Source organism: Sinocyclocheilus grahami, unplaced genomic scaffold (genome assembly GCF_001515645.1).
Source record: "Sinocyclocheilus grahami isolate Dianchi unplaced genomic scaffold, SAMN03320097.WGS_v1.1 scaffold1030.1, whole genome shotgun sequence".
NCBI lineage: Eukaryota > Metazoa > Chordata > Actinopteri > Cypriniformes > Cyprinidae > Sinocyclocheilus > Sinocyclocheilus grahami.
The window spans coordinates 351,805-375,704 of NW_015506209.1; the positions used below are offsets into that span (position 1 = coordinate 351,805).

Here is a 23,900-nt window from a genome sequence, read left to right on the forward strand (position 1 = left end):
CATCAGCAACTTCTTTAGCGTTGACTGAGGCTATGGCTGCTGCTTTTGTATGTTGTTTCCCTCGAACTATTCAGCTGACCTTGAGCTTGTATTATCTGGAGAATAAAGACTCTGCTTCACTCTGCTAAAGAAGATCGGAGTCATGTTGAGGCAGTATAAGAGTGACTGAATGAAACTGGTTTCTATCGAGCACCAAGCTTTGATCAGATATAAGAGACATATAAACTGTAACCCCACCGTATATAGATGGCCACCGTTTAAATAAAGACCCTGGTATGTCAGCTGTCACTAAAATGAATGTAGTGTAAATCGCTGTTGTTAAAAACACGTTTGCAAAATGCTACGAAGGAGGTGCTATGAGAACAAAGATGGAAACATATCACTTCCATGTTACAGACATTTTGCATAATGAGTAGAAGCTGTGAAGTATGAATAATTTTGAAGAGAAAAAACTGTCAATAATTCATGATTTAAAAACTCAAGCTTAAAAAAATCATTTTTTATTGCATATCTTCAGCTAAAGGACCAATACACAACAGCCTGTCTCTGAGCGTATAAAGATCAGCTTCCATTTCAGTCGTCTGCTCTCTGAATAAAATGCAATGAATAGTCAATAGACATGAATTGAAAAACACTCGCAATTATTAATTTACCTTACAATTAGGAAAGTGTACTGATATCTAACAGAATAGGATTTTTAGACTTGTTTTTTTTTTGACTGGAAAAAGGGATACTTTAAAAAAATATTGTCGACGTCAGAGATAATTTCAGGTATGTGGTGCATATAATCATAGTATGTGAAGCGGAAAACAGTTTATAGTTCCGGCCATCAGGAACTCGAAGCGGGGCACAGATTGTTCTTGTGGCCAGGGACCAAAACAGGAGCAGAGTGGAGAACGTTCCAACTGTGCAATGGAAAACCCCACTGAGATCCCCTTTACAGCAGACAAGTTGGAGCTGTAGCTTTTTCCTACCTGTTTTGTATGTGCTGCTAAATTAAACCAATATTAATTGTGAGGCAGCAAAGATTTCTTTAATATGGACATGAGGCTAAAACATTTCAGCACCAGTTCTTTTCTTTTTAGTGCCTTTATTTCTTTCCATTTTTTTTTTTATATTTACATTTACATTAACATTAACACTACAAAAACATGTTGTCGTTTGCCCTGCACAACACCCTTTTTATAACACTGCCATCTAGTGACAAGAACCTTATCCTGAATCCCACATTTTTACATGTCGTCAAGATGTTTTGAAGGAGTCTTATTAATTAAATTTTTTTTTACTGTTTATTTCAGTGTTTAGTCATACAAATAATGGGGAATGAAGTTCTGCAGGAAATGCAACAATGTAGCTTAGCAAAATTCATGCTATCATTTAAATTCTGCTTAATCTATGGAAAATGGTAATAATAAAAAAGGAAGATCCACACTCCTATTTTCTTGTTATTTTTCTTATTTTTTCCCCCCCCCCCCCCTTATTCTGTGATTTCTGTTGTCATTATGCAACACAGCAGATTTTGTATATGCTGCTGTGTTGCATTATGAAAAATGTAATTCTTTGTAATTCAGATCTTTGTTTTTTAAAATGAATACATTTGAACATTTTCTTCAGTACATGAACTTCAGTTGTTTATGGATCTACGCACCCTTACGCACATAAGTAAAAAAGTTCATGTTAATTACAGAAAACAACATTTACTCATACAAATAACAATGCAGTTCTGCAGAAAATGTTAATTATATGTGTTACACTTTATTTTAAGGTGTCCTTGTTACAGTGTAATTATACACTTAAGTACTAAGTAATATTAATTAACTACATGTACTACTGTAAATGGTTAAGGTTAGGTTTTGGTTTAGGGTTACCTGCATGTAATTATGCATAATTTATTGTTATTATAATAGTAAGTACATGTAACATGTGTAACAAGGACACCTTAAAATAGTGTTTCCAATATATGTTTTAAATTTCAGAACCTCTTTTGAATGATAACACTGGTGACAATTTACTCCAAAATCAGACACACAGATGTTGACTCAGACAGACCCAAAACATTTTGAAGCTTTTCCAGCAGAAGGAGCAGCTTTTAAGAGATTTTATAACATGCTTTTTATACAGTTCTAAATCAGAGCAACCTTGAAGCATGTCTAAGTCCTTGAATGTTTTGAGAAGTCAAAAGACATCTTTGCATTCAGTAAGGCTTATGCTGTCTCTTTACTTTTCAAAGCATTTCTTAATGGTTAGTTGACAGCTTTTTCCCTCACAGCGGTTCCATCCTGTCTCCAACCTTATGGCCCAGCCCCTGACTCTCTTGTGTCCTACACTAGCTGTGCTCTGACCATGACCAAGAGACTTCACTTCTTGTTTTTTTTTTTTTAAATCGAAACCTCATGCTCCACAAGTCAATGTGCATGTTTTCCAAGAATCCAAAGCTATATAAATAATAAATGCACTTCAGTCAGGTTCTTCTGAAAATAAACTATAAAAACACAAGATGTTAACATGTTAATAAGACTAAACATCCATGACTTAATAACAATCCCTTTCAAGGAATAGTCTGTGTAGTGTCACACTACAGTGAATTAAGCGCACGAAGAAGAAGATGATCAAGTCAAATAATCTTTAATAAATCGACAGAAGGGTAATTCACAGAAGGCAGGCAGGACACACACGTAGGGGCAACATTCACAATACCGGACCAGGGACAACTGAACAGGCTAGAACTAAAGTAGGGGTGCTAATGAGGGACAGACAGGTGAGGAGGATCAACTAATGAGGACACAGGTGAAATGACTAACATAATCAAACACGTGAGAAAACACAACAAAAGTCCATGAAAACTAAAAAGAACAGAACATAAGTGTGACATGTAGGTGACTTTGGCATTCTTGTCTTCAGAAGGCAATAAAGCATGATTTGAGTTAAAAATCCAATTAAACAAACACAGATCGCTAAAAGATTTTTAACTGAATCCAGCATTCTGACACAAGACTTTTAGTGTTATTAATATATTTATTAATACTTTGAATTAGCTTTATTTTTATATTTTCAATTTATGTTATGTGCTTTTTATTTAGCTTCAATTTCGTTTCGTTCAAGTTTTTTAAAGATTATTTAAATTTATTTCAAGGCAACATTTCTAATTTTTGTGGTTTTCAACTAAGATTTATATTTTATTACTGATTTGTTACAATGAAAGCTTTAAAACTTTAGTTGAAAGTGACGTGACATGTGGCCAAGTATGGTGACCCATACTTGAATTGTTCAAGCTTGTTTGTGATACCTGACTGGCACTCTCCCTTTTGCTGTTTTGTTTCATTTAACAAGTCTTTTGACCCATAACCGTTTTCACTGTGGGCGTCCTCCCTGATGTCAGAGTCACTCCCATCCACTTGATCATCTGTCTCTGGTTCCACCCTACTAAGTGACTGTGCAGTCTGCACATTCTCCTCATTATCACTGTCAGAGTCCACAGCAATTGGTTCTGAATTGACAAGTGCGCCAGGTTTTAAGGTGCTCTTCATTGAATCACTGCAGTTGCTCCCTATGATGGCCTTTTGACCATTCGAGTAGAGTGAGGCTTTGGTGGAAACCCTTGCTAGCATCCCATGCTTCTGCTGCAGGTCACCATTGGTTGTAGCTTTTTGCCGAAAGCGAATGGCATTGGCAGATCGGCCTATCCGATATCTAGTAGTTCGTCTTTTATGTTCACGGTTATGGTTCTTGAAATAGCACTTTGACTCAAAGTTCATGGGATGTTGCAAATCTATAATGTCTTCCATTTTAAATCCCAGCAGGACCCGAGTGTTTAAGGTCTCACAATTCAGCATACATCTCCGCCTTCGATTTGAGAAGTGGCTCGCAATGTCAGATTTCCAAAGCCAGAGACTGGACGCAAGCTTCTCCACCTCTCGGCGAGTGGGGTAGGGCTGCCTGTTGAAGTACTGAGTGAGGAAAGCTTTTCGTGTCTCGTAGGACTCATTCTCATAACCCTTCGGTTCCAAGGCAAAGACTACAGGTTCATCTTGTTTGTCAGTTGAAAGTGGTGGGCTATGCCCAGTCTGGTCATCGGTTGCAGATTTCCGTCTCTTTGGCTCAGTTTGGTCGAAGTTTGCTAAACCTGCCCGTTTGAGACCAGCCCCCTGGGCCTGTGCAACTCTTGCGGATGGAGCAGGTCGGCCATTCTGAGTTTTGCTGACACCGCGGCAGTGCACGAGATGCAAAGTGATCGTGGAAGCAGTCATGTTACTAGTGTAGACGCCAAGGCAATGGATGCATTTGTAGGTCAACTTCTTCTCCACAGGATGAACCGTTTGTATAACTTGATGGCGGTCACGCAAATGGTGAGCTAGAGAATCTGAAATAGGTCCCTTAAGAATTGAAAAGCAGAGAGGACAAAGTGTTTTGCCTACATCCTTCTTATAAGGTACAGCCGCTTGCGGTGTAGCCTTAGCCGGTATGGTGTCTGAGGCATCTCGGGGTATCTTTGGGACTGGTGGCATAACCGGTTTGTTCCCCTGCAATGATGGTGGTAATGCGCTGTTTTGGGCATGAAATGCCACTGATTCTTCTGGGGCATCCCGCATGTTATATGTGGTGACGATCAGCTGGACATTCTTGGGATTTCCCTGCTGAAGCGTGAGGTCAAATGTAAGTGGGGATTCTGTCCGTGGCCCAACAGATTCATTGGGATGCACCCCTCGCATATGAGTCACCATTTTTTCCACATCATTGAAAGAGGCCTTGCAGTGCGGGCAAGATAAGCCATGTATCAACATGTGGTTAAGAAGCGTGTCACTAGGTAGGTAGCGGTTACAGTATAAGCATTTACTAGTGAAGTTATGAATTTTCATGATGTAGTTGGCCACCGCCGGTACCTTCTCCGCTTTGTGTTCCTTTTCAAAATGCGAACTATACACATTTTCTGGAAAGAGCTCATTGCAGATGGTGCAGATCTTCCATTTTTGAGTGTATGACGTGCCGATGACAGAGTTGCCCTTCTTGGAAGTAACAGATGACACCGTAGTAGCTGCTGCCTGAACTCGAGAGTTCAGCTGAGGGATCTTTAAGATGGAAGTGGATGATGATCCAGAAACTGAACTACGAAGACTAGCAGAAAGCTGCGATTTGCTTGTTTGAGACTGCTGTGGGACTGAAAGCTGCACCTGTTGTCCCCCAATGGTCAAGGATTGTGTAGTCCCAGGCTTCAGACCAAATGCCCCCTGCTTCAGGTGAACACCTGACAGGAGCCCACTTGAGTTCAAACTCCCTTTAGGAATAACAATACGACTCAGCTGCTGAGCGGATAAAGGCCGTACTCCAGTCCCTACTGTACCCTTTGGCATTACACCAATGATGCCCTTATCACCCTGAGCTTTAGTGGACACCATAATCACAGGCTTTGCCCGAGGTACCACAACATTGGTGTGTCCAATCATAGCAGTAACTTGATAACCAATGCGCTCATGGTCCTCAATGACATGCTGCACAAGGGCTTCATAGGTACGAGGTACAAAGAGGCACCGTTTGCAGTGGATGGCTGTGCTCGTACTGTTGGTACCACCAGAATCAGCATTGCTTCCTGTTCCAGAGCCTGCAGTTGTCCCATTGGCTGGTGTTGTCTTCTCACCAGGCCTCACTAAGTACGGTGCCGCTACGTGCTGGAAATGTTCCCGGTAGATATGCTTTCGCACCACATTATATAGCGGGTCCCTGTAAGTGCATTTCTTGCAGTAGTACACTGCTTGCTCTATATTGTCACGTGTCTTATCCAGACGAGCACCATCCTTCAAGCCAACCCCTGCCCCCTGAAGTCCTCCAGCATTCTGGCGCACAACATTGTTGGGCATATGAAACAGTCTGATGTGTGTCTCCAAAGTCTTTTTGTTCCCATTGTAAGTGCAATAGGGGCAGTTAAGGAGAATGCGGTTTTCAAAGTCCTCGCTGTGCACATTACGAAAGTGACTCTTGTAGGCGGAGAAAAACTTGGAGGAGAATGTACATCCTGAACAACAGAACGGCTTTGAGCGGTACTCCTAAAAAGAAAAAGACGACAAATGGGCAAAGAAAAAAACGGAGATGGGTTTAAAAAAAAAAATAGACAAGATTAATAAAAAATGCTTCCCCTGTCCTTTATTAAGATTTAAGTTATAACTCACTTGTGATTTGGTCATTGAGGGATTCCACATGCACACGTCGTCCCATGTGGTGTTCTTAAGGTAGAACTCATTGGGAACAAAGTCCTTATAGTCCTGGAGGGGAAAAAGAACAAATAAAAAGTCTTTGTAGAAGAAATTTTTCAAATGCTTTACACATGTACTTTAGTGTAAAACGAATAAAGAAAAACTAATGAACTGCTTTGCACTGAATCAATCAGTTCACACAAACTGATTAACAGAAATAAATTCTAAACTTCCTAACTCTGCTATTTGAGGTTTGAATCAGAGATGTTAATAAAATAGCTCTTTCTTATAGTTCATAAGCAAGCAACTCGATACTAGGCATGGTTTTTAGGAAATTGAATGGCCAAAATGTGCATTATAAATCAAGTATAAATCACTTTATCAGACAGAAATCATAAAATACAGCCTTTTATTATAATAATTACAAATATTTCACCTTCAAACAGATTTTCCTTTGTGGTGCTGTTTTAGAATACTGGAATAAACTAAATTAAATAAATAAAATTTTGTCAGGCAACTAAAGTAGTGGATTTATCAAAAACAAGGGAGGCGGCTTTATTTCTGGCAAAAGTTCAGTTATCTCAAATACCAAAAGTTCACAGGGACCTACTTCATAATCTAAAGAAACTGCATCATATGTGTTACTGTGTTAGCAAAAAAATACTGTCAAGACTCAAAGTAAGAAGATAAATGGTAAAAGCATATCAACAAGCTGATTTCACAGATTTTACAGCTACAGAGCTAATGGAAACACGGTGACACAGAATGTAACATAATAAACACTAAACCCTTTGGAGCTGTCTTAAGGGGACTCAGATGGTCCATGATAGTGAGCATGTACTTCATTGCCTGAAATTTACTTACATCAATGTGCTCCCTGCAAAACTCCAAGCCAATGTCACCCAGCACGTTTTTCACATTCTTCCTAGCTTTCCTTAGACTGCTGATGTTGTTCACTGGGAGTTGAAACATTCTGCCACCTGAAAATAAATTCATCACATTATTGCCATCATGAATGAATAATAAACATTTTGTATTGTTTGAATGACTTTAGAGAACATGAATAATACATGAATAGTATATTAAAATATATCTCACTGTGACACTATCAATTTGACTGTTTAAATGCACCTTAATCCAAATCATAAACAAATGCTCATGTCAGAGAAACGGTCACTAGGAGAGGAAAAGGTCTAAAGCAAAACAAATGAGTCAGAGAGCATCTTTCTCATCACAGCCTGGGAAAATGAGCTGCATACTAAACACAGACAGCAAAAAGCCAACTTACCTTTGACACCATGCAATATCACTTTTCTTATTTTACAATAGTGTTTTCCAACTTTTATTTCTAAATCAAAAGCCACAACCAACAAATGTATTTATGAATTAAATTCCAAATAGTCGTTTCACAACAGTAAACTAATTTGCGGCCTTTGTATGGTGGCATGCAATTATCATCAAAGGTACTTCTACAAATGAGAATGTCAATGAGAATAAGGAGAGTCAATGTATGAGGTGAAGATGAAAGAAATCAACCTCTGTCTGAAGTATCGGCCTATGTGGTAGTCTATAATTGATCCAAACAAACTGACACAACCTTAAATGTTTTGTTAAAAAGGAACTGAATGCATTAAATTTTTTTCTTAATTATGATATAACTCACTTTAATTAAATTTAAATAAACCCAAAAGTTTGGGGTCTGAAAGATTTTTTTAATGTTTCTGAAGGAAGTTTCTTATGCCCACCAAAGCTACATTTATTTGATCAACAATACAGTAAAAACAGTAATATTGTAAAATATTAATACATTTTAAAAATAACTGTTTTCTATTTTAATATGTTTTAAAATGAATTTATCGCTGTGAGGCCAAAGCTGAATTTCAGCACCATTAATCCAGTCTTCAGTGTCACATGATCCTTCAAAAATTATTTTAATATGCTAATTTGGTAGTTTTTTTTTAAAATTTACATTTTAAAGATTTTATTATTAACATTTATTATTATTATTATTATTATTCCAAAATGATTCATTTTATGCTTTATTTTTCAGGATTCTTTGAGTTCAAAAGAGCATCAGTTACTTGAAACAGAAATCTACTGTCACTTCTGGTGCATCTTTACTCTAACAATTTTCTGCATCTCAATAGAATATATATTAAATCTATTTTACATGTAATACCAAAGCAAAATCAAAATCTTTCCAAGCACCAAGTACAAGTGCTTCAGCACATGATGTCTATGGGATGGCACCATTTCAAAAAATGATTGCACAACCGAAAAACACAAACGCATCCAATTAATCTGTGGCCAACATTCTACAGTACCAGCATTGCAGATTTGTGCTCTAATGAATATTGCACATGAAGAGCCAAACATGCACAACTGCAACGCTAAATTAGGCCGATCCCACATCAGCCCGCAAAAATTAGGTCAAAGTTAAACTAAGGTCAAAGGTCATGTACCTATCGGAGTGGCCTTCATGGAAAACCTGCATCAGCTCTTGGCGTCACCAATCACAAGCATCATACGGTACACCCTGCTTGAACAAAGAGCAGTAGTTTCACTTCGGCACTGAATAGGGGCTCTCTCTCTTTGGTTAGGCGTTCCTCGTCACCTCACTGACTTTCTCCCATCCTTTCTAGATGGCGCTAGAGGACAGCTCTTCCTCCATGTTATATAAGCCTCTCCCTGTTCTGCCTGCCCTTTTTCCGCTCCCTTTTTTGTGCAGGCTTCTGCATTACAGCCCTGGAATGGCGCCTCCTGTTGAGGCAGCAGTAGAGGCCAGTGTGTGGAAAGCCATATCTGCAGTGTCTGCTCTGGGTGGAGGTTATCTGATGATCTCCTAGCATACAGATGACTTGGTTTGCATGCATACGCAAACAGAAAATAAAAATATCTGTCACATTTTAATTAACTGCCTCATGGCCGTCCATATCCAAAAAACATGGACCCTGTGCGAATGAGAAAAACATACTGCTGGTAAATACATTCAGCATCATCTTTTCATCAAAGGCCCAACACCACAGCTACAGTTGCGAAAATAACATTGCATATATTAAACACACACACAGCATGATAAACATAAGCTGTCAAAATGTGAAATTCAAGCACCGCATTTTGCTGAATGACATCTATAACGTTACTACCCAGGACGGTAAATACTAAAGTAAATATCAAACTTGCCATTTAAAGAACAACAATTATTACAAATATAGAGCAAAATCGAGCAGGCAAGTACATGAGTATGACACACAGACGAGGAAAACAACTGACCAATTAGTGACCAAGACCAGTCACACGTTGGTCTGTTTGGTTTGTTGACATGTCAAACGCAATCAAATCCTACAAGCGCCAACTTTGCTCCTTTATTAGTAAAACTGCACGCGCTCAACTGATTCGTAAATGAAAAGGACAATTGACCAATAACAAAAAAAAGACTAAAATCACTTATTCAACCTAATACTTCTCCATACACGACTTTCTTTTATCTGCGCAAAACAAAAGAAGTCAGACAGAATGACAGCCTCAGTCACCATTCACTTTCAGTGCATCTTTTTTCCAAACAATAAAACTGACTGAGGCGGTCATTCTGATTAACATTTCCTTTAGCTTATCTCAGAAAGTCATACAGGCTCAGAACAACGCGAGGGCGAATAAACGACGACACACTTTGTTTGATCTTTGGTGAACTGTCCCTTTAACGATTGATTCGTTGCAGCGCGAGCTTTTTGTGACGAGTTCGTTTGTCAAATCAAACGGAGATATAACACAGCGGGCTGGAGCGGGTGCTCGGATTTAGGGTCTGTGTGAATGATAAAACCCTCAGTTACACTTTCGACGGTAAGAACACATCAATAAAAACTTTATTTTTAATTCACGACCTGAGAACTGTTTAACAACCGTGCGACACAAACAATTAGCTAGGTTTGCCACTTGAGAGTCTGGTTAAGTCCTTTCAGATTTCCTCCAGTTATTATTAATAAGTTAGCAGGTCCCTTAGTTAATACTCATTCGGTTTCGTTCCCCGAACGCACAACGGGGAGCGAGTTGAACGTTACCTGGCCCGAGCTCCGCTAGCTGCAGCGCGTAATGTCACTTTCCCGCCGCCCGAACCGAGCGCCTCGTCCTCCGCTTCCCAGGCGGACACACACCGCCGAAAGAGGGAGCTCGACTCCTGTCACGGGCCGACCCAGAGCTGTCTGTCTGCCGGGAATGAGCTGCTGCAACTCATCTAGCGGAGTCTGTGCCGGTCTACGGGGGTCCCGGAGGGGAGAAGGAGAGCGAGTGCTGCGTTTGCGATGATGCAGAGTCCAGAAGACGCTCGATGACGGTGTAATTGACAGCAATTAACGTAATTCGCCATCCACTTAAACAATACGACCCGGTCCAGTACCTATACTATCCAAAATGGCGTGTGAAAAGTGGCGGAAGTGACATGTGCGTTTGATTAGAATAAAAAAAGCATTGTGCCGACTGAGAAGCGGTGGGTGGGGGATTATGTGGTGAGAGGTGTCAGACGACCACCAATCCAATATTTACCCCCATGTAAGCTTACCTGGAATGCACAAGTGTATCTGTGCGCGCATAAAATGTTTTATTACATGCTTCCGAAATTGGTGTAAACAGCCCCTGGGTGCAGTTACATTGAATGAACCCATAGGGGGCGCTATTGGCTGAAACTTGATTGGATAGAGGCGTATGCGTCAATTCTGCATCTGGTATCTACCCCCGCAGAGAGTCGGATGTATACAGTGCCTCAGTACTCGGCCAGCATCGGGTGGTGGCGCTGTACCACGCTCATGCGCAACTCACCGGGACTACTTCTGCATGTTAAGTGCTGGGGTTGCAGACTGAGCCATGGTGATTCCCCCACCCTCTGGCCCTTGAGCTCTAGAGTTATTTCCCCCTTGGTGTTGGCTGCATCTAACTCGCCCGCGCAGCTCCTTGCATTACACTAGTTTGGGTGTCATTTGAGACATAACACCCAGAGAGAGAAGAAAATATTTCCTTTTGGATATGTCAACAAGACAGGGTAGACACTCGAGAGATTGACTGCAGTAGCTCTTAGGATGTAGGCTGTTGTTTTCTTCTGACATTGATGTGTGAAATTAAGTGCATATATAACTTCATCAGTTTTGATGCAAGTCCAAAGTATTTTATAAATAACACACATCCAGATGAAAATGTCCAAATACATTGCATAACCCAACTGATCTGCAACATTAAATGTTTATTTCAAAGCATAAATCTCTATAGCCAAAAATGGATCTCAGGCTGTTAAAAAGGTCAATTTACATACATTAGTGTGCTTGGGCACTAGCTCTACCTAAAATGGCACTACTTTCCATTGCATGAAAGGTTCTTTATAGTGAAAAAAGGTTCCTTACATTATTAAAATGTTCATCAGTTTTTTGAGAACTTCACTAAAGGTTCTTTGGGGAACCAAGAATGGTTCTATGCTATGGCTATGAAATCCCCCTTTGGAACCCCCTTTATTTTTGTAAGAGTTTTTTGTTATAAAAAAAAATTCTGTCAATTTGGTCCTTTTTATTAAAATGTAGATTTTTTTTTAAACATTTGAATGTACATTTCAACATATAGTCTGGTAATTAACCAAACTAAATGGAAGATGGAAAGTGGTAAATCCAAGCAATCCAAACACTACTGTAACCTGATATGGGACAAATAACTCATTGTAATGAACTTGTTACTTGGAAAGCATGAATTCCAGTTCGACTGCAGTGATAAGTGCTGACCATATATCACAAAACTAAACACAACCAAATGAGGTCAAATGTCATGTAGTGGCAAAAAGAGTGAGCAATCCTTTCAGGAAGGAGACAATTTCATTTCCACCCAATTTGGACTCCCCATAAACACGGTCCACAAATGAAATAGGAACCTGCGTAATAGACAGACAAGACCACTTTCAGATAATCATTAAAAAATGCAGTCTGCTACATTGAAATAGATTTAAAAATACTTAACTTGAATTTATAAATGAATGCATGTATTAAATAAAGTTCAGTATAATACAGCAATACAATTCACAGTCTTATTATGTAAATGTATAATCTAAACTATATTTTATTTAGGGCTGGTCATTTAATGTGTTAATTAGATTAATTAATATAACTCTCTCTATAGCTCTCGCGATACTTTGATGTGATGATCCGCTTCAAGTCGAACAAGCCTAATGATTCAATGGACCATTCATAAAGAACCATTTCCTTCACTCCTGAATGAATCAGCCATTTGAACGAATCAAATGAATGAATGAATAAATGACTCAATGACTTAATCATTAAGACATTTACCACCACCTACTGGAAGTTTTAGTTTATTATTTAGAGTATCATTTCATTAAAGAAATAATTTCGTATTTCCATAGTAATAATAATACAATTAATAAAATAAATTATTAAAGGTATAGTTCACCCACCCAAAAATGACAATTGTGTCATCATTTACTCACCCTCATGGTCCAAAAGAGTATATGTAATCAATTTTATCAAACAAAATATTTCTCGCTGAAGCTACTTTTTGTAATGTCTGTTTCATGCTTTACACAACAATGACTTTAAATGATCTTTTGGGAGTAATTTCTCAGCCAAATTTAATGTGCGATTAATTAGATAAAAAATGTTAATTGCTTGCCAGCCCTAATTTTATCTATTAAAATATTAACAAGATTTATAAGAAATGTGGAATGAGAGATGCGTGCTGACCTCTCCAACAGTATAGCCCAGTTGTCTAGCACGGACAATCATCTCCATCTGGAACGCATAGCCTTTTGACACACACTGCTCTACTAAGTTTTCAAGAACCTCTTTCTTATAGAGCCTGAAACATAGAACACAAGATAGGAGACAATAATACAATATTGTAATATAAAAAACGTGGTTTCAAAACAAAACAATGATTAATTTATTAACATGCCCTTACCTAAAACTCCCCGTGAGATCAGATGCTCCTGGTCTGAGCAGCACTTGTGTTACAAAGTTTGCACCTCGACTAAAAGGAAACAATCATTACAAAAAAGTAATTTTGTGCCATAAAATCAATTATACATGAAAAATGATACCTGACCTATGCATTTGGCAGTAACTATTATTATAAAATGTAGCTTCCAGTCACACACCTGATCAGTTTCCGGCGCAGATCCCATCCATATACACCACCGTCTCCTCTGTACCTTGTTCCAGACACCAGGTCATATCCACCTTCTTTCTGTTTTCTGAACAAAACAAATAAATAATAATATCACAAAAGTGGCTGTTATACAATTGCACATGATAATGCTATTATAGCAAAACTACACTACACAATACAATGAGCAGATAAAATGTCTTTTAACAGCAGAGGCATAAGGTAATTGAAAGAAAATGACTTACTCAATGAACTGTGCGATAAACTTTGGCTGTGAGGGAGAAGAATAAAACACTTAATGTACACAAATGCTCCTGAAGGTTTCATTTAGTGAAAGTAGGATCAAATTATCCATTTTAAATTCCTAAAAATCTGTGAGTAAACATGCTTGAAGCTATCCAACACTTTTTTTTTTACATCGATTTTCATGACATTTCCAGTGGTTTTTAAAATTAACTTACTATTCACTAAGGAGTATGTCAGACTATATATATATAATAAAATAAAACATAAAAAGACAATTATGAATTAAACATAAGCTAAAACATAATTATGAAATAAAAAGGAATTAGAAAATCTAAATGATCATAATCATAAGTCATATGACTTAGTATCTCATAGTTTTAACTTCTCATAATGACTGATCTGATCTTGACTCTTTAAAAAAAAAAAATCTCATTCTCTTTTTCCTGTGTTATAATTATGACTTTTAATCTCTTAATTATAGTTTACCAAAATAAGATTTTTTTCTTGTGTGGCAGAATAAGCTTCCATAGATACATTGAAAAGACCCGACTCAAAATAATGATTCTCAATATGATGATTCTCAGCAAGCCTTGTTAGCATCTTCTTGTACTCTATATCCAATAGAAGTATGCAACTATTTTCAGTATTTCCAGAAACATGAATACCAGTGTTTACTCAAGGAGGTACAAAACAGTATACAATGGAAGAGTACTTACATGATGTGAGAGATCTGCATCCATAATGATAACGAAGTTTCCCGACGGTACACATGAAGCGCGCGCACTAAAACAGCGCCTGATTACTAGACTAAGTGGTCTTTCGCATCTAATACGGTCAAAAACACACAAGGTTGACATTTAAACACAGTTGGTTGTCTAAAAAGAAAGTAAACAGTTGAGAGAGAAAGGGATGCATGCAGCTATTTAAGCTACTAAACATGCTGCAGCTTGTCATTAAAGGAATAGTTCACCCAAAAATTCAATTTCTGTCATTATTTGCTCACTCACATTGTCCCAAAGCTGTATTCATTTCTTTCTTGTGCTGAACACAAAATAAGATATTTTGAAGAATATGGGTTACCAAACGTAATGTTTAAAAAGATTTTTATTTCAAATAAATGCTGATCTTTTGAACTTTCTATTCATCACAGAATCCTGTAAAAATGTATCACAGATTATACACATTACAGTTTGTGTTTATTTTTTTTAAATCAAATAAATGCATCCTTGGAGAGAATAAGAGGCTCTTTTACTACTTCAGTGTGTCTCTCAGGTAAATTTTAAAAAGATGTTTATCTATTTTATTTGAAAACAAGACAAAAATACTAATTAAAAATATATTTTTGCAATTATTTTGATACAGAAACCTAAATATGATGATATAAATAATGAAGACCCCTTTAAAACAATTTACAAAGACAGCTGTGTGACACACAGATATGCTTCAATACCTGCAAAACCTTTTATTCCTTGTGGTCCCACCGCATTTACTCCAAGAGAGCCCTTCTCACCAGGCATCCCTCTGCGTCCTACAAGTTAATCACAGAAATACTTACATAACGTAATCCAGAATTTCTATAAATCAACTAATGTGTCTAATGACAACCATCAGATGTGGTGTTTGCCCGGCAGATTGCATCTCCAAAGAAATGAAAATGTCAAGGCTTACCCTGCTCACCAGGGTACCCTGGTTTCCCAGACTCCCCTCTGCTTCCTTGTCGACCCTGAGGGCCTCGGGATCCAGGTGGCCCCCTTCCCCCTGGTATCCCAGGCTCTCCTGGTGGTGCTACTGGTTCCTGGATGGGCACTGGCTTTCGATTCATCTCATTTAGAAAAGCATCCAACTTCAGAACTTCATCTAAAACACAGTTTTATATCAGCTCATAATTGATATGCACTTACACAGGCCAAGATTCCCATTAAAGATGCTTTTAAATTCTGCATTTATTGTGACTTAATTAAAATGGATGTAGTGAATATACTACATACTGTGCACAAGTTTTTCGCAGGCCTGTGTAACAAGTTGGTAGATCATGGCAAGAGACTGTGGCTCACCCTAACAAACAGAAGAATTATTAAAACAAACAAAACCTATTTTATGGTTTGCATATAGCAAAGATGTAATTTTGCAACCCACCTTCTCTCCTCTCTCACCCTTACTTCCGGAAAGACCCTGTGAAAGAGAAAAAATAATCTGGAACATCTACTTAAATCCAAAATTTTTCAAATACATCAAATCTTTTCTGGCCATCTATCTCAGCTGGACTGGATGGATGAAGGACATAAAGAGTAATAGAGCACAATTTTACTTACGGTGGGCCCTACGGGACCTAATGGCCCTCTCACTCCCACTGGCCCTGGGTGACCAGGCATACCCTGGAAGCCCTACAAATTGTAGACACAGAAATGTAAAAAAGAGTGCAGTGAAAGCATGTACAGTATGAAATATTCAATGAATGCATATAGGTAAGTCTAAGTCTTACTCTTGGGCCTGTGATTCCTGGGCTACCGATGTTACCCTCCACTCCTCTGGTGCCCTGTGGGCAATTTATTGACATAAGGATGTATGACAGACTGAACATTTCAAACACACTTAGGACAATACCTGCCTCAAACCACACAGAGACTTACCTTAGGACCAGACATGCCCTCTTCACCTTTTGGACCAGGAGGCCCTGGTAAACCCTATTAACACAAAGTAAAAAAAAAAGTGAGATATACCAGAAAAAAACAAACAAAACCCACTAATATGATCAACTACAAACATGGCCTATAAGATGGTTGTTGAAGCTCACCTGGCTCCCAGGCCTTCCAATGTCTCCTTTTTCCCCTCTTGCTCCTGGTGGGCCCTTATTAAGACAAAGAGAGAGGGTTTAAATCTGTTCCAAATGCTAATACATTAGATCTTCTCTGTAGAACAAGTGTAGGCGTACCACTTTGCCCATTACAGCTATTCCCCGTGGACCAGCGGGTCCAAGAGTGCCAAAGCCGCCCTCAGGGCCCGGTTTACCAGGTGGACCCACCTCTCCCTGGAGAGATGCAGAAAAGGAACAACAACAGAAACAAAAGTGACAGTAAATACATATATAATGTTTCAAAAGATTTCTATTTTAAATAAATGCTGTTATTTTGAACATTCTTTTCATCAAAGAATCAGCATATTAGAATGATTTCTGAATGATCATGTGACACTGAAGACTGGAGTAATGATGCTGAAAATTCAGCTTTGCTATCACAGAAATAAATTACATTTTAAAATATATTCAAACAGAAAACAGTTACTTTAAATGTTTTTAAATTGTGCTGTGGATTAGTGGTTAACATAATAGTTGTATGCACAAACCCAACTTTATATTCATGTTTCCTTACCTTTTGTCCCACCTCTCCTTTGTCTCCCTTCTCCCCACGAGGGCCAGGTCTCCCCTGAATACAAGCATACCATTACACCAATAATGATCATAACACTGATTATTAAAATGGTTTCACAAGCTTTCTAATGTTCGTGTCAGTTTAAAAATGCAGCGTTGTAGTCTCACAGGTGGCCCAGTGTCTCCAGGTGCTCCAGGGACGTCGGTGGTGCAGGTGCACGCATAAGCAGGGGCAGGACAGCTCTCCTCATCTCTCTAGAGAACAGAGAGCCACACTTAAATTACAGAAGCAACTTTAAGACATCCTGCACTATATAATGTAATTCAGTGCCATCTATGTATTGATATGTCAACTCAACCTAGACTGATCATGTACCTGTGAGGGCAGATCACAGCAGTTGTCTTCTGATGCCCAAGTAGTGTTGCACACAATCTCAAAGGACTGCAGCTGGAACTGCAGAAAAATATAAATACACCTTAATGTGTGTATATACATTACTTTCCTCAGTATGTTTGTGGTCATGAGGTGAGACTCACAGTCGCAGATCCACTGTGAGGTCCACGTGTCCTCACTAGTTTGCCCAACATCTCAAAACCATCAGTGGGCAAAGTTCCCAAGGGGCGTGCGGACCTCTCGCCAACCCGCTGGCAATCTACAGACAGAGATACACTCACCTGACTGACCAACAAATGGATCTGCCAATCAGATAAAGAGATGAGAACAATCAGTGGCAAATTAAATGCTGTTTTTCTTTTTATCCCTCACTCAAAATTCTCAACTGACTCTTCGCTAATCCCTGTCCTAAAACATTACTGACCAATCCTTAGAAAATGCTGCTATCTATCATTTTGAGAGAAGCTTTTGCGCTTTTCTATCTATAAAATCTATAAGTAAATGTAAGCTTTCAAATTAGGCTTTTCTCTTTTTAGTTGATGTCGAGAAGTGTTTGCCTACATTCTGATTTTAAGTTACATTTTTTATGTGAAATGGCTTATAAGTACAAATAATGTAATAACCATCACTGTTGGAAATCTCCAGTTCATTCCTATGGGACATTCTGTAAAGCTTGTCCGACATTAACTAAAAAAACCTTTCACACAAACCTTATGAAAGCTTCCATAGAAAACTGAGCGGACTTGTGGCTGGTCAAAGGTCAGTTCCTGTATCTCTCCTCTGTAGTCCAGACTGAAATACAGCAGAACCTTCTTCTCAGCTAAATAGAGAATAAGCATCTAATGAACTTGGGATTTACAATTCAATAGTCCTTGAATTTATCTACTCAAGTGTCCAGGCACTCACTGTCCAGAACCACCCCCATCTTGGGCTGGAAGTCATTGTCCGTGAGCTGCCAGAGGGCGAAGGGCTCCCTGGGTGAATCCTGCAAGAGCCTGAAGGCCATGCTGATGGTGTGTTCTGGAGAGAAGCCAGCCGGATGAATGAAGCTGAGACAGACAGACAGACAGGGTGTGAGCACTGAATGACGGGTGTAACTGAGCTGTTTAATAATATGTGCATGCGTGTGTTTTGTGTTCTCACCCTGTGCTCTGGGTCAGCTGTACGTCTCTGTAGAGGGTGTAACTGGGTAAGGTGCTGAAGATGAAAGGTTCAGCTGCCACACCCTCAATAGTAGAGTGTGCCCTCTGAGTTAGACCGAACGCTTCCATCATGTCGAAGCCTGGAAAACACAAATTCACTTTTTTTTTTTTTTTTTTTTACAGTTTAGGGCTCAACAGTAAGGATGGCCTGTTAACTCAGGTTTGATATGTAAGAGTTTACATATCAATTTAATCTTGGCGCTTCCTGTAAAAATAATGAAAGTAACTATATTTTCCAGCTAATTTTATTTCTAAACAAAATTTACAAAAACATTGAATGCAAAGAATTTATAAAAACTACTGTTAAAATACTTCATTTGAAATAAAATCTAAATGCAAAATTTATATGAAAATCTTAAATGATAAAAATTGTTTTAAAATGAGAAATAAAATAAAAATTTTAATATAAAATCAGATATTTAAATCTTAAAAAATTTGTTGGGCACCAGTGAAATTAAGTATTGGCTAGAATGAGCAAACAGAAAAAAATCCTTACTGTTGAGACTTACTGAGAAAGTCAGTAGGCTATAATTTTTTGTTACCATATTTGCTCTGCAAAGCACAAAAAGTAGAGCATAGTGCTAGAAAATGCCAAGGTCATGGATTTGAGTTCCAGGGAATGTGTGAACTGATCATACATACACCTAAATGTCAATGCAAGTCATTTTGGACAAAAGCATTTGCCAAATGCATAAGTGTAAAATGTAAATATGACCATACCTTTAACCACATGGTTTCTGACCGTCGTCTCAGGACACACTGAGAAATAAAAAAGACATCATGTTATGTTTGAAGAAAGCTATATTTTTATCAAAAGCAGTGTAAAGGCCTGTTCACACCAAAAGTGATGCGGAAAAGCAAAGCGAATTGCTTTCGGTTCATTTGCATTCAGTAAATTTCCATTGTTCTCTTGTCAAATTAATTGGTTTGGTGTGAATAGATCAAAAGGTATGTATTATTTTTATTCAAAATCCTGATTTCACTGAATGCTCATGGAAATATCTGTGTTTTGATTTGAACAGGCCTTAAAACTGTTGCAACCTTTACCTTCTCTTTGTACGGGATGCAGCCGAGGAGGAACCTGAATTCTCACTGGAGCGGTTGCTTTATGAGAGAATTACATACTATTACAGTTGAGCAAAACAAACATCAGTTATTTTTTTAGCCTAAAGTTTGACTCAAACAGGACTCTGACCTGTAGGGTGAAGGATAGTGACCGCAGCGCCCTCTACTGTTCCCACACGGGAGTGCACACTGATGCGGTAGACAGTTTCCGGCTGCAGCTCAGAGAAACAGTGACTGCTGCTAGCAGCATCTACTATGTCCTCTTTAGTCTGTTTATCTGAGCACAAATGTCCAGAGATAAAAGTAAATAACTTAAAACAAACTGCCTGTTCAGAACTTTTTCCAAAAACAGTTAAGCTGAGCTGCTACCTCTGAGGGCCTGGATGACTATGCGATAACCACTGACCGCTGGCACGGGCCTCCAGGACACACATATACTGGAGTGGTCAGATCGCACCACACTCACGCTGCTCACTCGCAGACTGGCTGGTTGTGCAGAGAGAGAAACACACATAGGAGAGTAAATCCGAGACAATGCAATGTAAAGTGGGAACTTGGGAAGTTTATACACTGTAATACTAGAGAGAGATACTGTATTGATGTGTCTGTGTGTGACTCACTGGTCTTCCCCTGGGCTGAGGCGCTGCCACCCTCTCTGTTGCGGTACTCAGCAGTCACCAGCACACTGTAACGAGTGTCAGGCAGCAGATTCTGCAGCAGGACGCGCCTCTCGCTGCCGGGCAATGACACCTATTTAACCAACACAAAAAAATGACACCTCGTTTACAACACAACAAACAAATTAAGCAAAGGTGAGATGTTCCAGGGTTATTATAGCTTTGAATTTAGTATTTACTTCTATTTTATTTTCAATTTATCCTTTAGTTTAATTTGAATTTTTTTCTCTTTTTTTGCGGTTTTCTATTTGAACATATTTTAAAATGTAATTTAATTCTGTGATGGCACAGCTGAATTTTCAGCAGCCATTACTCCAGTCCTCAGTGCCACATGACACTGAAAAAAAAATATGCTGATTTGATGCTCAAGACTTTTTTTTTAATTATTATTATCAATGCTGAAAACAGTTGTGCTGTAGTATCTAAGACTGTGATGCATTGTTTTCAGGAATTTTTTGATCAATAGAAAGTTCAAAAGAACTGCATTTATTTGAAATAGGAATATTTTGTAACAAATATCTTTACTGACACTTTTGATCAATTTAATAAATCCTTGCTTAAATAAAATATTAATTCCTTTAAAAAAATCGTAAAATTTTGAATCATATCAATATCATATGGTAGGATATTAATATTATAATAATATATTAATATAACAGTTACATTTTTTAGGGCCATCTAGTGTTATCACTATCAATTTTTAATAATTAAAATTGATTTAGTCAATGGTCATTATTAATTAATTAATTTTAGAGTCACTTAATTGTTTTGTAATCAGGGCTCTGAACCGGCTCAAGGAACGAAAACGAACGAAATTTTGACAGGAACAGAACCAGAAACAAAATCTAATTTTATAGTTCCGAATAGAATCGAAATTTGAAATGGCCATTAACCGGTTAATAACCTTATTTTATGGTTCCATTTAATATTTTAAATTTGCTGTCAACCAATCATGAAAAACGGGACGGCAGAAAGTAGTTTCAGAAAGTAGTTTTTTTTAAATAATATTTTAGCATCCAGATTGCGAATATGTAAACATTTAGATTCGTGCCGAATGAGAGAGGTAGGCATCAGTTTCATTCGTTTTTGGATTGACATTTTTATAGCCTAAACGCATAGCCTTAACTTTAGATGATTTGTTGTGGAGAGAAACTAATAACTGTGTTTATAATGTTTGTAAACATTTTGCATTTTAGCCTACATTATTTCTGAATGTAACAATAAAATGCGACGTGAGCCTATACGCGGCTTTTTTTCACTCTCAAAACGCAATCTTATACAAGTAGCATATCCTCCTGAGAACCAGAAATAAAAAGCTTTGTGAATTTAGTATTTTTTCATGCCATTACATTGTTTAGAGCATAAGAAAAAAATGGTAAAATAACATTTTTGAAAAATTATATTTTATTTATGTGTTATGCTATGTCCTCTGTAGAGGACAGCAGGAGGGTTTTAACAATGCAGCAAACATTTTTAAATATCTTAAAAAATACTTTAATGTCTTTAAAGTGTTAATAGATTTTTTCTTTTGTTTAGTAGCCTACATTCGGCCGAAATCTAGAAAAGATGATGCTGTATTGCATAAGCAAGTGATAAGCATACCAGATACCAGATCTCCTCCTGTTTTTTTTTTTCCTTTTGAGTAAAAACAAATGCTGTACTTTTATTATTATTATTACAGGCAAAGAATTTATATATATATATATATAAATAACGTTATTAACTGGTATTTCTTCTACTCGAACTGGTTTCAGAACGATAATAATACAGAGAAACGCAGGAACAGAAACGTTAAAATATCGATTCTGCTCAGAGTGAACCGATTTAATTTTTTTTTTCAAGCCCTGTTTGTAATTAAAAAAAATGTCCAGTTGTTTTTATTTTTATTTCAGCTATCAGAAGTTTTTTCATTTATTTGGTGTCAACTAGTCTTTACATTGTCTGAAGAAAATATGTATGGTGTTTGCCCATTCATAGGCCAATGCCACAAACTTCAGGTTTTGTGCGTGGTTGTCAAGCAATTACAATATGGTTGCTAAGGTAGCCTGAGTGGTTTTAAGTGCCTTTTTTCTAAATGGTTTTGAGTGGTTGCTATAAGAGCCCAAGTACTCATGTCTCTATAATACCTGTTCCCAAAATATGGGATCTATAGGGCACGTAGATGGAGATAAGTCAGTTCAAATTCACACAAGTAGGGCTGGGCAAAAAATCGAATGCGATTTTCATGCGAATCTCGTCAGTAAAGCCGCTTCTGGTGATTAGTAGTAAATCTCCAGCACGTGCTTTCAGATGGAGCGGCATTTACTCGCAGGCGATTCATTGCCCATTTTGAATGCGATTTTGTGTAGCTTGTTGGTGAACAACGGCTCTGTGTAGTAAATGCCGCTCCATCTGAAAGCACGTGCTGATTTTTTGCACAGCCCTACACACAGGCAATACAAAATAAGAGGTTTCACTCTTCTAAAAGCACTCACTGTGTTTTCCCTTGCATCCCCATTCAGTGGAGTGTACAACACACGGTACTGCAGCACATGAGCGTTGGGGTGAACCCAGGTGACCAGCATACTGACTGCTGTCTCCTCTGAGATGGACAAACTGCTCGGACCACCTCCAGATACTAAAGCAACACAAAAAATGCAGCACAGTTATTCACATGTTGTAATCAAAGGTATCACATGCATATAAGTATATATACTCACAGGTGCTGTATCGTATAGCCACAGCCTCACTCTGAGCGCCATCGGCATATAATGCGGAAAGTGAAATCTGATATTCCTTATCTTCCTTAACCTCTTCCAAGATTGCCCCCTCACTCTCCCCATCTAATGTCAACTGTAATATATTCATGAATTACCACCTATTATCACCTAATTCTATAAATAACACATTTATGTAAACTATTTCAATCAGTACTGACAGCACAGATATAACAAAGGAAGTGTTAGAGCTGGAGCTAACCTGCCTGAGGTCTCCTTCACTGAGGGAGATCCATTTGATGAGATAAGAGACCACATCATCCGCCGCCGCTTCCCATCGCACTGTTATGTCACTGCCGGAGAAGTTAGTGACTCTCAGATCCGAGGGAGCTGGGACTCTTACTGGAAGATTAAAGATAATATAATGAACAATCTTCTAAACTGAAGTAACAAAAATTAAACGTGTCAAAATGTGTGCAACTTACAGGTAGTGACATTGGCTGTGATAGGAGTGGACAGGCCCTTTTCGTAGAGAGACTGAACTGACACCAGATACCTGGAGAGGGAAGACAGATTCTGCAGCAACACTGTGTTCACACCTTTGACCTCCACCTGAGAAACAGAGAGAACATAGTGAACATTGAACATATGCTGATTTGGTGCATTTATTATTATTAACAATGTTGAAAATAGTTGTGCTGCTTAATATTTTTGTGGAATACATAATTTTCGAGATTCTTTGATGAATTTGATATTCAAAAGAACTGCATTTATTTGAAATAGAAATCTTTTGATCAGTTTTAATGCATCCTTGCTGTATAAAAGTATTTATTTATTTAAAAAAATATCTTACTGACCCCAAACCGTTGAATAATGGTGTAATAAGCTGTATTACTAGTATCACTAAAACATGACAAAA

At 38.1% G+C, this 23,900-nt stretch overlaps 3 protein-coding genes across 3 annotated transcripts; all 3 read right to left on the reverse strand.

The window, feature by feature from the left end:
- Window positions 1-3,212: 3,212 nt before the first annotated feature.
- Window positions 3,213-10,601, reverse strand: LOC107565825 (activity-dependent neuroprotector homeobox protein-like). The gene is made up of 5 exons (XM_016251103.1): window positions 10,244-10,601; window positions 8,648-8,721; window positions 7,050-7,165; window positions 6,162-6,254; window positions 3,213-6,038 (listed from the first exon to the last, which is right to left on the reverse strand). The coding sequence occupies exons 2-5, from the start codon at window positions 8,664-8,666 to the stop codon at window positions 3,213-3,215; spliced, it is 3,054 nt and encodes a 1,017-aa protein (XP_016106589.1). The 5' UTR covers window positions 8,667-8,721; window positions 10,244-10,601.
- Window positions 10,602-11,598: 997 nt separating this feature from the next.
- LOC107565828 (dolichol-phosphate mannosyltransferase subunit 1) lies at window positions 11,599-14,337 on the reverse strand. The gene is made up of 6 exons (XM_016251107.1): window positions 14,297-14,337; window positions 13,580-13,605; window positions 13,327-13,422; window positions 13,131-13,199; window positions 12,914-13,028; window positions 11,599-12,087 (listed from the first exon to the last, which is right to left on the reverse strand). The coding sequence occupies exons 1-6, from the start codon at window positions 14,318-14,320 to the stop codon at window positions 11,983-11,985; spliced, it is 435 nt and encodes a 144-aa protein (XP_016106593.1). The 5' UTR covers window positions 14,321-14,337; the 3' UTR covers window positions 11,599-11,982.
- A 246-nt stretch (window positions 14,338-14,583) lies between these two features.
- On the reverse strand, window positions 14,584-23,647 carry LOC107565826 (collagen alpha-1(XX) chain-like; the record flags this gene model as incomplete). Its single annotated transcript, XM_016251105.1, has 26 exons — window positions 14,584-14,621; window positions 15,031-15,108; window positions 15,249-15,437; window positions 15,569-15,635; window positions 15,717-15,752; window positions 15,893-15,964; window positions 16,063-16,116; window positions 16,211-16,264; window positions 16,375-16,428; window positions 16,513-16,608; window positions 16,949-17,002; window positions 17,116-17,202; window positions 17,324-17,401; window positions 17,485-17,643; window positions 18,052-18,161; window positions 18,248-18,390; window positions 18,485-18,623; window positions 19,264-19,302; window positions 19,591-19,647; window positions 19,739-19,885; window positions 19,978-20,094; window positions 20,229-20,358; window positions 22,760-22,902; window positions 22,985-23,117; window positions 23,244-23,383; window positions 23,467-23,647. Coding segments are annotated over 26 exons (2,595 nt in total), but the record flags the coding sequence as incomplete, so codon positions are not given.
- Window positions 23,648-23,900: the final 253 nt, after the last annotated feature.